We start from the raw sequence: 15,020 nt of genomic DNA, 5'->3' as shown, positions 1-15,020 counted from the left end.
TCATTGACTTAAAACAAACTTCTTGCTGAAAATTTACTTGTAAGTTGGTTTTGTCTTATTTCCAGTATTTTAAGATATTTGCACTAGAAACTGAACTAAAATACTTGGTAAGATTTTGTGTTTTTGCAGTGTAATAATTCCTGCTGTTTTAATCCTATTAAAGCTATAAAAAGCACATTATTTAGAAACAGGAATCAGGAATAATGTTTTAGTTTCAGACCAGATACACTTCAGTCACATTTTAATTATAGACAGAATATACATTTAATTATTATAATTAATAAAATAAAATAAGACAGAGAGATTTGTTGCTTGTTCTTAAACAGAGGCAACATTTATTTATTTAAGCTTCAGCCATAAAATAAAAACCAGGTAGAAATTAAAACCACAAACCCGACATGAACCCAATAAACCATGAAATGTTCAGTTATGAACTATTACTGAATAAAAATATGGAAATTAGCTTCAGGTCTTTTGGAAATGTCAGATTTTTCACAGCCAGCCTGAGGCATAAGCAAAGACTTTTATATTCGTTTCTGTTTCTCACTGTGAGAAAGTTTCCTCCTGGATGCTAACCGCTAAGTGTTAGCTTCACAATATAACCTAGATGCTAACCGCTAAATGTTAGCTTCACAATATAACCTGGATACTAACCACTAAAAGTTAGCTTCACAATATAACCTGGATGCTAACCGGTAAACGTTAGCTTCTTAATATAACCTGACAGACGCAGCTGAGGCTATAAACACAAAATATGGAAAAGAAAAAAAAACATCAACATAAACTGTTGATGTTTTAAAATGTTTGTAGTTTTTAATTGAAGATGCTCAAATTTAATCATCATTCAAACTAAACCTGGATCTTCTAGCCTTTTTTACTGATATTTTATCATATTTACATTAAAATTTTAAAATAATTCTCAGTTTTCATGTGAACGTTGTTTATTAAACCAAAAAGAAATGAAAAATAAAACAAACATTAAAAGAGTTCCAGATAGAATCTGAGCTTGAATGCAGTTTGATTTTTATGAAAATATTAAAGTTTTAAGAAAAACAAAATAAAGAGCCAGAGTGTCGTCGTTTGGACAGAAGCTGCTTTAACCTTTAATAATGTTTGGTTTTCTGCTGTATTAAATATGAACTGATGGTATTAATGTCAAAACGCTGCAATATGCCTTAACCAGAACACACTGCTGTGTGAACAAATATTACGCTAATGTAACCCAGTGTGTGTCGAACCAGTTAGCCAAGGGTAATGTAGCCACACACACGCACACACACACACACACACACACACGCATGTTTGCTAAGCTATCTTTGAGGGGACTTTCCGTTGACTTCCATTCATTTCTACAGCCTAAACCTTACCCTTACCTTTACCCTAACCATTACATACCTAACCCTACCCAAAACTCACCTTAGTGCTAAATCTGACCCCTGGCCCAAAAACAACGTTTCCCTTTGTGGGGACCAGGCTTAGGTCCCCACAAAGAGCAGTGGGTCCCCATAAGGTAGTATATGTCAGGAAAATGGTCCCCACAAGGTATTAGAAACAAACGCACAGAGACACACACACACGCCTACACACGCGCACACACACACACACACACACACACACACTCTGTTTGCTGTAATCTTCACAGTTTTAATTCATAATCAAGTTTAACCTTCACAGCCAATATCAGGATCAATAATCTGATTGATAAACTGATGGATTAAGATTATAATCTCTGATTTTCTTTTCTAAATCAGAAATTAGAAATTACAGAAGTTATTTTCAAAAATTGGATTTTATTTCAGTCGTCTGTTCCTGTGCGGAGCGTTGATATTACCGCCGTAATATTAGCAGAATAAAAACAAAAAGTTATTTTTATGAAAAAAGACTCTGATAATTCAACTTATGAATTTAATTCTTTAAATTAAACTCAGTTTGTCCAATCGTTTCAAAGTCTGATAATTGATGCTGATGTTAAAAGTGGGCGACTGTGGCTCTTTGGTAGTCGTCTTGCGATCGCAAGGTTGTAGGTTCGATTCCAGCTTCCTCCTGCCACATGTCGATATGCCTCTGGGCAAGGCACTTAACCCCAAATTGCCTACCGATGCACAGATCGGTGTGTGTGTTTGTGAGTGCGACTGGGTGAATGTAACTCTAATGTAAAGAGCTTTGACTGGTCAAAATGACTCGAAAAGCGCTATGTAAGTTCAGTCCATTTACCATTTTAAAAGACGAAGTATCTCAGTTAAAATATTAAATAAAGTTTTCTTAAAGCACTTTGTATTGCCTTGTTGCTGAAAATGTGCTTCATAAATAAAATTGCCGTTACCTTTTAAAAAACACAAAATAACTTAAGGTGATTAAGTAATCACCTTAAGTTAGATTTTGTGTTTTTACAGTGCACAGCAGCACATTTCTATATGAAAATATTGAGCCTAAAATGAGCCGTTAAATGATAATTTGTTGGTTTGGACAGACGGTGGAGAAGTGGTTTTTCTGCAGCTCTGCTTTGTTTTCCTCAGACAAACAAACTATTTATGAAGTGGAGTCTGGAGCATGGCGTGGTGGGCGCAGTCCGCGGCGGGGGCAGCGCACGGCAGGCGCCATGTTTACCGTACTGTTCTCCTTTACGGTAAACATGGCCGCTTTACTGTAAACATGGCCGCTTTACGGTAAACTGCGCCGCTTTGTGCAGAGATGTGACATGGAGCTTTTCACTCTGCACTCAGAATCCATTGTACTTTAACCCCTGTTACACCGGTGCGTCTAAATAAAGGGTGTCCAAGGTGAGGTGAAGTTCAGTTATTGTCAGATTTATTTAATACCTGCAGTCAGATGTTTCAAACATTTATTACTGTAAAATTTCAAGGTTATGGCTTACAGTTAATGAAACAAAAAATATGAACTAAAGACTGATTTCTTTAAAAATCCCTTTTTATACAGGGACATAAGAGGCATGCGATAATGTATTATCATCCCTGTGGATTTCATTTTTCCTTCCACTTAACTTTCCAGTAACATTTCGACAGACGGCTTGTTTAGGCTTAGACAAGCTGTTGAGAATTTCCTCTGCTTATGGAAAGAAAAACATGGCCTGACATCATTTTTCTGCAATAAAAATATTTTTCAATCATCACCTTATCAAACTAATGGCATATTCTGAGAATCTGAATGTTGAATATTTAAGTCAGAATCATAAAAACGCTGTTAAAAATCGAAATGTTTCAGTTTTTGAATTACATCACTCAAATAATATCACATTCCGGTTTTAATTTATTCAGATTCAGTTAAATGGATAAAAATTCTGATCAAACTCAAGCAGCTGCCTTCAAAATAAAAGCATAAAAACAAAAGCATTAGAGGCTTTGAGTTAAGATTTTTAACACCCGACCACCCATAAATATATTTATTAAAATTTAAACATACATCACTCAGTTTACACCATAAACTGACTTTAGAAAAGCAGATTTAAAAGTCTGAATTGTACAAAAAGAATTAAAATAATGTTAACATAAAACCTAGATATTGAACTATTAATATATTACAGTGAATAAAACATTTAGCACAACTCGTTTATATGAAATGTATCTGATTTTATTTATTAACTACCATAAACAAAATACTCTATACAATAAAACATATTAACAGAAACTTCTGGTTTTTAATTTAACTTTTAATTAAAGGAGGAAACAAAAACACTTTATTAAATTAGAACTGAAAGATACAAAATCTGGTAAAAAGTTTATTGATTAATGATCTAAATTAACCACAAAATAATCATAAGAAGAAAAGTTTTTTAATTAGCACATTAGCCACTATTTAAAGTCTTTTTATAAATGCATGATTTGATTTTTTCCTTTTTCTGATTCTGATGCCACATTTCCAAACCTCTGAAGGATTTTTGTGATTTTATTTTTATTTTGCGGTCACAACCAGACGTCTGATTTGTTTGCTGTACGGAAAGCACAGAAAGTTTGAGTTGAATTAATTTTTTAAGTGTTACCAGAGGGTTCACTCTGCTGTGAGGATGCATGTTACTGAGTGAAGCTTCCTTCCTGTAAATACTTTATCCTGTCTGTAACATGATTTCTACGTCTGATTCTGTTCAAGTGAAAATAAAGTTTGTTTTTCTGTTTCATTATCCAGACGGTTCCTCTCTGAACTTCATTTCATTTTCAGTGTCGATCAAAATGGAAAACAGCTCAGAAGAGAAATCATAAAAACAACAGGAGAAACTTTAGTTTTAATCAGATCCAAGAAACAAAGCAAAGCACTGCTTCAGGGGCGGTCCCGCTGTCAACGGAGCCCCGGGCAGCTTCTGCCCCCCAAAGCCACCCAGCAGGGGGCAGCAACTATATTTTCTATATTTTAGATGTGCTCTATGGAAAAATCTACAATGATCCAGATTTTATGTGATTAATTTGGATTTTCCTTCCACAGAAAATCCATGAATGAATGAAAGCGTTGATACAGTCAAAGGTTTGAAGTATAAAACTCGTTTAGCACTCAGATAACTTGATCTCTTTTTTAAGGTTTTGTGACTCTAGTGGCCTTTATTTGAAAGTAGTTCAACAGGAAAGAGGGTAATGAGAGACATGTGGCTAATGTTGCCAGGCCGGGAATCGAACCTGTGACCCCCACCACGAGGACATAGGGCCTCCATAAGCGGGTCGGGCTTTGCCCCTGCGCCACCACAGCGCCCCAACTTTATGTCTTTACCAGGTTTTAGTGCACAGCCGTCTTCCCATGTTCTGATGCTGCCCTGGGCAACGGCCCAGACTTCCTACATCAAAATCCAGGTCAGTCCAGATATTCAGATATTCAGGAAGTTGAGGAACCAAACAGGAAGAGGAAGTTAAACCAGACAATGCTGCGGTCCAAACCAAAATAATCAGATTACACAAAAATACGAAAACGGCAGCAACTTTTAAACCATGACACAAAAATTAGAGAAGCACCTGAATTTAATGAAAAAATAGATTAAACATCTCAACTTTTTTTAAAATATACTTAATAAATTTAAAATGTTTGAAGTTTCTTTGACTCTGTTCCTCATCAGTTTTCAGATGATGATGTCATGATGATGTCACCGTTTCTGTGGCGCTGACAGAATCGTCAGGGAGGTAGAAACCGCAGAGGATTATCTTAAATGTGAAACTGGCGCAGTGACGTTTAAATAAACAGTTTTTATGTTAAACGACGATGTCGAAGTTTTCCTGCAGCTCTGAAGGTAAACGGCAGCCATGTTGGTAGTCTGCAGGTTGATTTCAGTCTGAAAGTCTCACTGCAAAAACAAAATCTAAACATTTTTGACTAGTTTATAGAGCAAATATCTAATTAACTTACAGGAAACGTTTCATACAGCAGCTTGTTTTAGATAAAAACTTAATTAATGCTGATTTTTAAAAACTTCTAGCTCCACTGTCAAGTATGGTGGAGGATCCATGACGCTGTGGGCTGCCGAGGGAACCGGCCAGGTTTATTTTCTCCACTGAATTAAAATGTTTCCCATAAAAATGTTGGAGTTTGATACAAAGCAGCAAAACTAAAACAGTAACAACTTTGCGGTTTTTATTAGAATGTCTGGCAGAAATTATTAATCAGCCATGTTTCAAAATCAACAACCAAAAAAACAAGCAGCAAAGATCTGCTTTTCTAAAGAAATGGAAATTATTCCCAAACTTTTCTGTAAATCAAAATAATCCAAACCGGGAGTTTACTCTCTGAGACGTCGCTTTAATTCACTCATTTCTCAGCAAGAAGCTCAGAAGAAAGAAATTATAGATATGTACGTTTATCATAACAAGCAGAAAGGTCAAGGGTCAGGATCAGATCAGGGTCAAGGGCCAAGGGTCAGGATCGATATGAATCTGCGCAGATTAAAAAAATTCATAAGCATTTCTAAACCCTAAAGGAGTCTGAGTGAATATTTTATTTTTCATTTTCAGAGAATCCCGCCTGTCATTGGACGATCCGTGGTGGTTCCGGACCGGATCTGGCTTGGTTCTGGACCGGACCCAGTTCTGCGGTGTGAGCAGGAGTAATGGAAGCAGGAACCGGCGCCGAGCGCTACATGAACATGTCATCGTATCCGGGCGGCGGCATGTGGTCGGGGTCAGGCCTGAAAACAGGAAACAGAAACATCAACGTCACTGACTTCAGGAAAACGTAAGGAAATGAAACTCCGTCCGACGCTTCGGCTTTCACAGCTTCACATTCTGGTCAAATTTGTTCTGAAAGTCTGGACCGTTTCAGAAAACATCCGTGCAGTTTTAGGTGATAAGTTCAAGTTTAAAACTGGAGAATGAGCCGATTGCTGAGACACACCGTGATCTCCAGAGATCGTCAGCTGGTTTTCCTGCTGTACAATGGCTGCTGGAAAACAGTTTTGTTGTGACCAACCAGAAACCAGTTGGGGTAGGGGGCGTGGTCAGAATACATTGGGGGTGTGGTCAGAATACATTGGGGGCGTGGTCAGAATCTGCTTATTTAAAGTGACAGTGGCCCTAAAACAGCTGAACAGGCAGAAATGATCAGACTGAAATCTGATTATCTAAGAATAATTTAGTGTAAATAACTGAATCAGGTTTCAGTGGATTTATGTGAGTTTTGACTCTTTGTAGTTTATTATTGTCCACAGATAAAGTTTGTGTTGCTGCTGCACATTTTCACCGCAGGGGAAAATTGTGCAAATATTTACTCAAACTTTGACGCAAAGTTCATTTTCATACAGGCTGATTTGTGCGTAAAATATGGCGCCGCACATTTTTTCTGCGTACGCGGCTTTAGACGTGAAGCTCCAGGTTTTGATTAGACCATAGACTGACCCTAACCTGTTCCAGATCAGTTTGTTATGTTGATCAATACGATCTCAATCGGTGCTGATAGACACGAGGGTGTGTGTGTGTGTGTGTGTGTGTGTGTCTCACCCCGGTCTGTGGCGTCCCACGGGTCCAAACGGGTCGAAGCGGGCCCCCGGAGGAACGGCTCCAGGAGGCAGGATGTCTGGGATCCCGCTGGACGGGTCGAAGCCGGAGCGAGGGTACCCGGACCTCAGAGGGTCCATGATCATCCCCCCCCCACCTACTGACCTGGAATATAGATATAGATATAAATATAGATATAAATATAGATATTATCCACTGAATCATCAGGGTGAAACCAGAGGAGGTTTCATTTCAATACATCAAAAACCAATAAAAGAAATAAAGAAACATCTGTAATAATTTGGTTCTAAATGTAGAAGAAACAAAAAGTCTCAATCTGCTTCATTTTTTGTGTAAACCAGATTCAGGTTTAAACCAGATTAAATGTGAACTCACCCAAACGGATCCAGATCTGCTCCTCCGGCTGCGAACGGAGGATTCAGCGGGTCGGGCCTGAAACAAACCAACAGACATTTTGTTTTTTTTATTGATGAAATAAAAATGATCAGACATTAATGATTGATCCAGAAAACCTTTAAGATCCCTCTAATGCAACAGGAAGTGACCCGTTACCTTTTCATGCTATAAAGTGAATTTAAACGGATTCTGGTCTCAGACGTTTTGGATCGGCTCTGAAACTTTTTCTAACCAATTTAAAACCGAAATGTTTCAAAAATAAAAACAATCAAATATTTGTAACGTTTTTGATTAATGTGAGGTCCAGATGATCCGATCTTCTCTTCATCGCTCCGTTTTCCGTCTCAAACTCTCTCTGTTCACTTTCTATCCATCCGTCTCTGCTCCGTCTTCCTCATCTTCCTCATCCTCTCTGTGCCCTGGGGGCCACTGTGGCGATGAAGGGCCGCCGTCTCATGTGACCGGGTTAAAGGTCGGAGGAGGGAACGAATCAGTCCTCCAGTTTGATTTTCAATTCCAGAAAAAAAAAACTTCTCCATCTTTAAATAAAATAATTCTGACCTGCTGCTGCGATCATCTTCTACACAAATCAAACAACAAACTGATTTTTCCCACTGATTGAATCTTCAGATACAGAACCGGGAATGGACCCAGATAAATGTGATCTCTGGTGTTTCAGAAACAGAAACATAAATCATTATTCTGGGTTCAGACGTTTGGGTCGGATTAAACGTTTCAGGCCTTCTGGGTTCAGCTGTTTATTTCTAACTGGCTGCTGATTGTCGATCCTCCAGAGTTTCTGCTCGTTTCAGTCAAATTTAAGAGATTTTAAGACTTTTTAATGCCGCCTTGAGGGAAACACTAACTGTTAACTAACACTAACACTGTGCTAGCAGCTAGTTAGCGGTAGCCTCAACCGCCTCCAGTCATAGAACGAATGAAGACTCAAACTTTCACCTGACAGAAAAGTAAAAAAACCAAAACATTCAATATTTCTGTCAAAATGTTAAATCTGTGATTAACAAACTTCCAGTCTGTAAATGAAATGAAGACGTTTTTAAGGCCTAAACTTCAGACACGAGTTCTACCGATCACCGACCGACTGCTGCGATAAAAACCGGGTTCTGGTTCTGGTGCTGGTTTCCTGCTGTTAAAGGAGAGTTTTCCTCTCCACTGTCACCACATGCATGTTCAGTACGAAGGAGTGTGTAATAACTTAATACCAGAGATTTTCCAGCTGTCGCCCCCTGCTGGTCAGGAGGAGAGGATCGATATTCTATTCAGTTTCCTTAGGAACTATTTAAACTAATTTGAATAATTAATTGAGTTTAATGATTTGATGGATAACTTGCATAAATTATATAATAGATTTAAATTATTTTTAGTTGTAAAGTTCCTCCAGTTGATATCTGGGGTGAATTTGTCGCTTTAGAAATAAACTGAGCCGAATTGAAATGAACAAACTTTAAAACCCAAAGATTCATTTTTACCTTCAGTCCAGGTAAATATAATCTGTTTACATAAAATGAAACTTATTTTTATAATTCACACTTTGAGTAAATGTGTTTAGACTCTTAAATAAAAATATTTAGTTTTGTTTTTAGCTTTTATACATTTTCATCAAATAAGACATTAAAGTGTTTAGAACAATAACTTAAACATGAAAAATGTTTCCAACCTATTGAAAAAAGAACAAAATAATATTTTTGTGGTTTTGTTAGTGATTCTTTGTGAAAATTTCCTTCTGGTCATTCTGACGTTTTCTATCTACGTTAGAAGTTGATGATGAATTTACAGATGAACTTATTGCTCTGATGTGTTTTGAGTTATTAATCAGAGGAATAACCTTCATATTCTGAAACTAAAACCACATTTAATAGAAAAATAATGTTACAAGAGAAATGGAAACGTTGGTTTATTAAATATTTGATGTGTGTGTTGGATAATATTGTACTTGTCTGTTTCAGAGCGTAAGTAAACACATAAAACCAATTAATGAAGACAGTTTATTAGAGCGAAGCGGTTTCCTGGACGCCGCTGCTTACTGACCAGTGAGGCTGTGGCCCGTGGCGAGGGTGTCTGCAGGGCAGCCGCAGGGGGTCGCCGTCTTCCTCACGCCTCCTCTGAGACGACTCGCCCTCCTCCCGTCTGCTGCGCTCCGGCGCTTTCTCTGGGCGGGGCAGCAGCTGAGACTTCACCTTCTCAGACAAATCGTCTGCGTCTCTGAACACGCTGTGGCACAGAGAGGCTCCGTCACCAACCGGAACAACGTCGTGTTTACGTCACTATCTGTGCGGCTGGTTATTGTTGGCAGAATGTGTTATTTTAATATGTTGAAATGATTCAAACCACTAAGTGTGTATGCAGGAGCTTTTCTGTTCTCAGGTGAGACAAACAAATCTGGTACAAACCAACCTGTCAAACGTGTGCAGCTGATCGGCGTTGACGTGGTCACTGATGTTCACCATCAGGTCTGAAACCTGGTTAGTGCCGGAGTTCTGCAAAACAACAGCAGCTTTTAATCAGACGTTCTGCCCACCAATCCCATGTTTAAACCCAAAAGAGACGATATTGTGCAGTAAAACATCCTGATGAGCAAGCTGCACGGTGGCGCAGTTGGTAGCACTGAAGGTCCTGGTTCGATTCCCGGCCCACAATCCAAAAACATGAATGTTAGGTTGATTGGCCTGTCTAAATTCTCCTTAAGTGTGTGTGTGGGTGTGGTTGTTTGTCCTGTCTGTCTCTGTGTTGCCCTGCGACAGACTGGCGACCTGTCCAGGTGACCCCGCCTCTCAAAAGGCCCTTCTGACCCCACCAGGGACCAGAATGTAAGAAAATGGATGGAACATCCTGATGACATCATCAGCTCTGCTAATCCACCTCATCTGCTGCTGCTGCTCCTTCAGTCTCTGCCTGGCTGGCCGGAGCGTTGGACAAATGCTCCATGAAGCCTCCTTTTCAACTCCTTTGGGATTTGGGGGTCAAAGTTCAAGCCTTATGCTCAAAATGTTTGACCAAAGTCATGGATTAAAAGGCGACCAAATACAAAGGGAACTTGCTATTATAAATAATTACAGTGGTAATATAAATAATTGGTTCAAGCATTTGAGCTAAATGTGAAGGTTTCACCTGATTTAAACACTGAAGAAGAAAACAGCGCAGTCTCTCCTGTACATATCCGGCTCCCTGTGTGATTATTAGCATCAATCCTCTGCATCAGCTACTTTCATTTTAACTGCAGAGAGAAGCCGGTCCTGTTTTTTGAGTTACCATTAAGTTGAAGATGAGCGTGGAGTCCACAGCGATGGCCTTCAGCACCATCACGGTGTCTGTGTCGCTGGTTCTGTAGCGCAGGCTGTACAGCTCCTTGTTGCTGCTCCAGTCAGCAGGAAGCAGCTCTGACTTTTTATCACGGCTGCTAGGCTACAATACAACAGAGAAAAAGGAAAAGAAGAGACTCAGTCTAAATAATGACCATATTAGAGTGTCTATCATCACGCAGTTGCGTTAGCCTCCCAAAGATGACTAGACATTTTTCACAACTCCAAAGTTTTCCCCTGGAAGTCTGAATAAAACAGACTGATTTATGCTAAGCTAACACACGTCTGGCATTTTGTTCTGAAACGATTAACACCCGGATAACAATGCGCATTAAAAAGCTAATCTGAAGTATTTAGCTAAGCTTGTACATAACTCTATTAAAATAACAAACTGTTTAATTTTCCCCTGAATGTCACAAATCCGTCTCATCTTAAAGAACAGATCACATAAAGCCTTTCTACTGCTTCCCAACTTCTCTTAAATTCGGAAACAAAATTAATCAATTTAATTATTTATTAATGAAGTTAATCAAGTTGGAGACCTTCAGTCATGTTTAACTGCCCAAACATTGACAGAGCTCGGCACTAATCGAACCTCTGCAGATCAACGGCTAATCAAATTCAAACCATTTTCCTGTTCTTTCACCTCGTCTCCAGATCCGATGCACCGGTAGCCATTCTTTATCATTTCCCAGTGAACGAAGCACACGACGGCATCCTGCGGACACTCGATTTTATCTGCGACACAGGTGTACAGCGCCTCTAAACCAGCCATTTTTCTCCCAACAGCCGATACCAGCTCCGCATCTAAACCGGAGAAAGGAAAACGAAAGTCTTCACTGAAGTCTCATAGCAACCACAGCTACTTCCTGTCAGGGAATTTCAAAGTAAAAGCACAAGAACGTTGTCAAATCGAGTAAGTCACATTAGAAACTAATTTCAGAAGTGATACAATAAAATTATTTCGGAAACTTACTGAACCTTATACGGCTGTTAAATTGCATTTGAACTCGAAAATATTTCGACAGAGGTTAATGGTTGTGTAAGTCTGGGATGAGAAAGAGGCTGTTTATTTGTGCAACAAAAAAATTTTTTATAAGACGCTCGATATACAGCGGAAGGCTCTGAGTGAATTTGGATCAAAAATAGTGACCCTAAAGCCAGTAGTGAAAGTTTTACCATATATTCAATCATTGCTGTATTGCAGATACAGTTTTCAACCCTAGTTTCTTTTATTTTCTCCAGAGATAAATCTCTGGGGAAAAAGTTGCTGCTTTATTTTTTTCTAACTTTACGGAAAAGTTCGTTTTGTTTTGATGCAACACATATAGTTTCCGGAACAGAACTAATATAAGAAATATCGTTCCGTTATAAAGTATCACTTTATATATTGTCTTTTTGTATGGTTACACTAAAACAAAACCTTTTTATTAAATAGATAAATAATTATATTTATGTTTGTTTAAGAAATAATTCGTTTCTGAAATAAATACAAAAATAAAATGCTAATTTAAATGTAATACTGTCAATATTATTAGCATTGACAGTATTAACAATATTGTTATTAATACAGTTTTCACAATCTATTAGCAGGGACTTAATTTATGCTTTTTAAAAAATTAAATTATTATTGATGCGTTTCTTTTTTGTTTGAACAAATATCTGAGTTTCTGTGTGTCAGCGATTCAACAACCAGCAGAACCAGAATAATGAAGAACCGAGCCGAACCTGGCAACAGCTTACATTTAAATTAACTCATCTCATATTTACTTTTCAGATTTATTCAGTTCAATTCAAAACTACTTTATGGATCCCAAAGGGAAATTAAATGTGGTTGTTGTAACAAATGTTATGAGTGACATCCCATGTTTGAAAGAGTTGCATTAGATGCTCTCATATGCCAAACTTTAAGTTTATGGAAATTTTCGGAAATCTCCATAAATCTGGGAGTTTCTCCGTATTCCGGCGATGTTTTCCACGAGGTAAGACGTCAAATCTGGCTCTTGATGCACATGTTGGTTAAAAACCATTTTAACCCGATTCGGGCTACCAGATCGCCGGCGATCTGAGATGCATACATATTTTTCAAATGCCGGTAGAATTCGAACCACGTAAGGTAGAGCAATTTTTTTTTTTGCATATTAAACTGTAAGAATTGCGCTTCCTTTTCCGACCCTAAACATCCCCCCCGAGTTGCTGTGCGCGCGCAGACGAGTTCACAGATTTATAGTAAAAAGGATGGGTCCACAAACATGATGTGGCATCCATCCCTCTATTTGTAGATCAGCTCGGGTCTGGCCAATCACTTCCTGTGTTGTTCTGACGTTGACAGAATGAAATACTACGAGATTTCATGAAATGTCACATGACTTCAGGTGAGATTTCATGAAAGTCATTTCCGTTTCCTGCACGTGCTATTTGGCTCTGCTCTTGCAAATGTCTGTCATGTGGACAGACATTTTCTCATGTGAATACACAAAGACTGACACACTTTCATTTAAATGTTTGTATTTTATTGTTGATGTACAATGTGCAATGTATCTTCTGCACTTCTTTTTTCTGATTGCACTGATAAAAGCATTTTTTTTATTTTCCCTCGTTTTATTGTTTTTAGAAAATTGGCTGTAACTTTGAAACGAAGCTTTGAAAAAACTCCAAATAAATTGTGTTTGGTTTAGAAGGCTTGTGTGCAACTTTTTTGTATTGGGAACTTTGGTAAATAAAGTTAGGAAACTCTTCATATTTACAAAAATATGTCAAAAAAATTATAAACGGATGGAGTTCTTGTTATTGTTTTGCAAATTTTCTATTTTTAATCAGTTATTATTGATAAATGGCATACAAACTTGGAAAGGAGGACTTATAAGGATTTTATAGATGTAAAGAACATTGGAGTGCTCCTAATAATGACTCTGCAGCATCCAAAAATGTAAAAAGATGCTCATGCGGACTTTTATAATGGTAGTCCTAGAAGGGTTAAAGTACACGTAGATTTGGATATTAATGTGAATATGTTTGATTTTGTACTGTTTTTGCCTCAGTTTTCAAACATAAAGAGCTTCAGTATTTGAGATGTTCCTTACAGAGAAAACAGAGTTTCCTTGTTTTATATTCCAGCTGAGATGAATTTTATCATTAAGCATTTATTCCACCTGACCTCCCATGCTTGATCTTTTTCTTTCCTGCAGTCTCCCCTCATCATTTACCTCTTTCACTTTCTGGTGGATTATCAATCAATCAATCAATCAATCAATCAATCAATCAATCAATCAAATTTTATTTGTATAGCACATTTCAGCAGCAAGGCATTTCAAAGTGCTTAACATCATATCAAACACAGAAACACAATGCAACACAGAATCAACAATCAAAATCAATAAAATCAACAATATTGATGGAACTTGACATTAAGTCAAGTTGATGGAACATAAAAGGTTTACCTGTTGCACTCCTACTGTGTTATATGGAACAAAATATAACATAAAATACTTTTTTATATAATTGCTATTTTTATTCCCACTCACGCTCACAATCACACAGTTTAAAATGATGTAAACAGCCTTTCAACGGGCTTCCGGCACTAGGCTCTGTACACCTCTTTCACGGAATTTTGCTCTGGGACTCCATCGTCCCTCACGGATTTTTGTGCAATTGCAAGATAGAATCAACTATCAAAACATGACATTAAGTCAAGTTCCATCATTAAATTTGTAATTGATTACGTTTCAAATACAATCCTAAACAGGTGGGTTTTTAGTCGAGATTTAAAGGAAGTCAGTGTTTCAGCTGTTTTGCAGTATTCTGGAAGTTTGTTCCAAACTTGTGGTGCATAGATGCTGAAAGCTGCTTCTCCTCGTTTGGTTCTGGTTCTGGAGATGCAGAGCAGAACCAGAAGACCTGAGAAGTCTGGAAGTAACAGTATTTTAAAGTCTATTCTTTGAGCTACAGGGAGCCAGTGTAGGGACTTTAAAACTGGTGTTATGTGCTCTATCTTCCTGGTTTTAGTGAGAACGCGAGCAGCAGCATTCTGGACCAGCTGCAGCTGTTTGATTGATTTGTTGGACAGACCTGTGAAGACGCTGTTGCAAAAATCGGGTTGGGAAGTCAGAGGCAGGTGGCTTAAATGAAGTGAGGTTGGCTACATGAGCGCTAAGGAGAGACGCCCCGAAGAGAACCTGTTGATTCATTCCATCTGTAAATTTAAGAAACTCCGGTCCAGAAGACATTTCTTCATATGTATCCTATGAATCCTGTGAATGAGTGGGTGAACAGAGAGGGAGGGGGGCAGGAGGAAGGGAACCAGTCGCTCTGTCTGCAGTCGATGTATCAGCTTGTTTTGGAACGGGTTGCTCCTGATACGCAG

General features: G+C 38.2%; 1 protein-coding gene across 2 annotated transcripts in view; it reads right to left on the bottom strand.

Moving 5' to 3' along the window:
- Positions 1–5,545: 5,545 nt before the first annotated feature.
- Positions 5,546–15,020, bottom strand: part of psmf1 (proteasome inhibitor subunit 1) — a 17,811-nt gene continuing 8,336 nt past the window's right edge. For both annotated transcript variants that reach the window (XM_023353562.1, XM_023353563.1), the window contains 7 exons: positions 11,304–11,464; positions 10,608–10,760; positions 9,753–9,835; positions 9,387–9,569; positions 7,317–7,373; positions 6,924–7,085; positions 5,546–6,115 (listed from right to left, as the gene is read on the bottom strand). In XM_023353562.1, the coding sequence (XP_023209330.1) occupies positions 6,064–6,115; positions 6,924–7,085; positions 7,317–7,373; positions 9,387–9,569; positions 9,753–9,835; positions 10,608–10,760; positions 11,304–11,464 (851 nt within the window). In that variant the 3' untranslated portion in view covers positions 5,546–6,063. The remainder of the gene's footprint in view (positions 6,116–6,923; positions 7,086–7,316; positions 7,374–9,386; positions 9,570–9,752; positions 9,836–10,607; positions 10,761–11,303; positions 11,465–15,020) is intronic.

The sequence above is a fragment of the Xiphophorus maculatus genome, chromosome 20, assembly GCF_002775205.1.
Source record: "Xiphophorus maculatus strain JP 163 A chromosome 20, X_maculatus-5.0-male, whole genome shotgun sequence".
NCBI classification, from domain to species: Eukaryota; Metazoa; Chordata; class Actinopteri; order Cyprinodontiformes; family Poeciliidae; genus Xiphophorus; species Xiphophorus maculatus.
The sequence above is the reverse complement of the archived record's forward strand: the minus strand, read 5'-3'. Positions and strand labels throughout refer to the sequence as shown.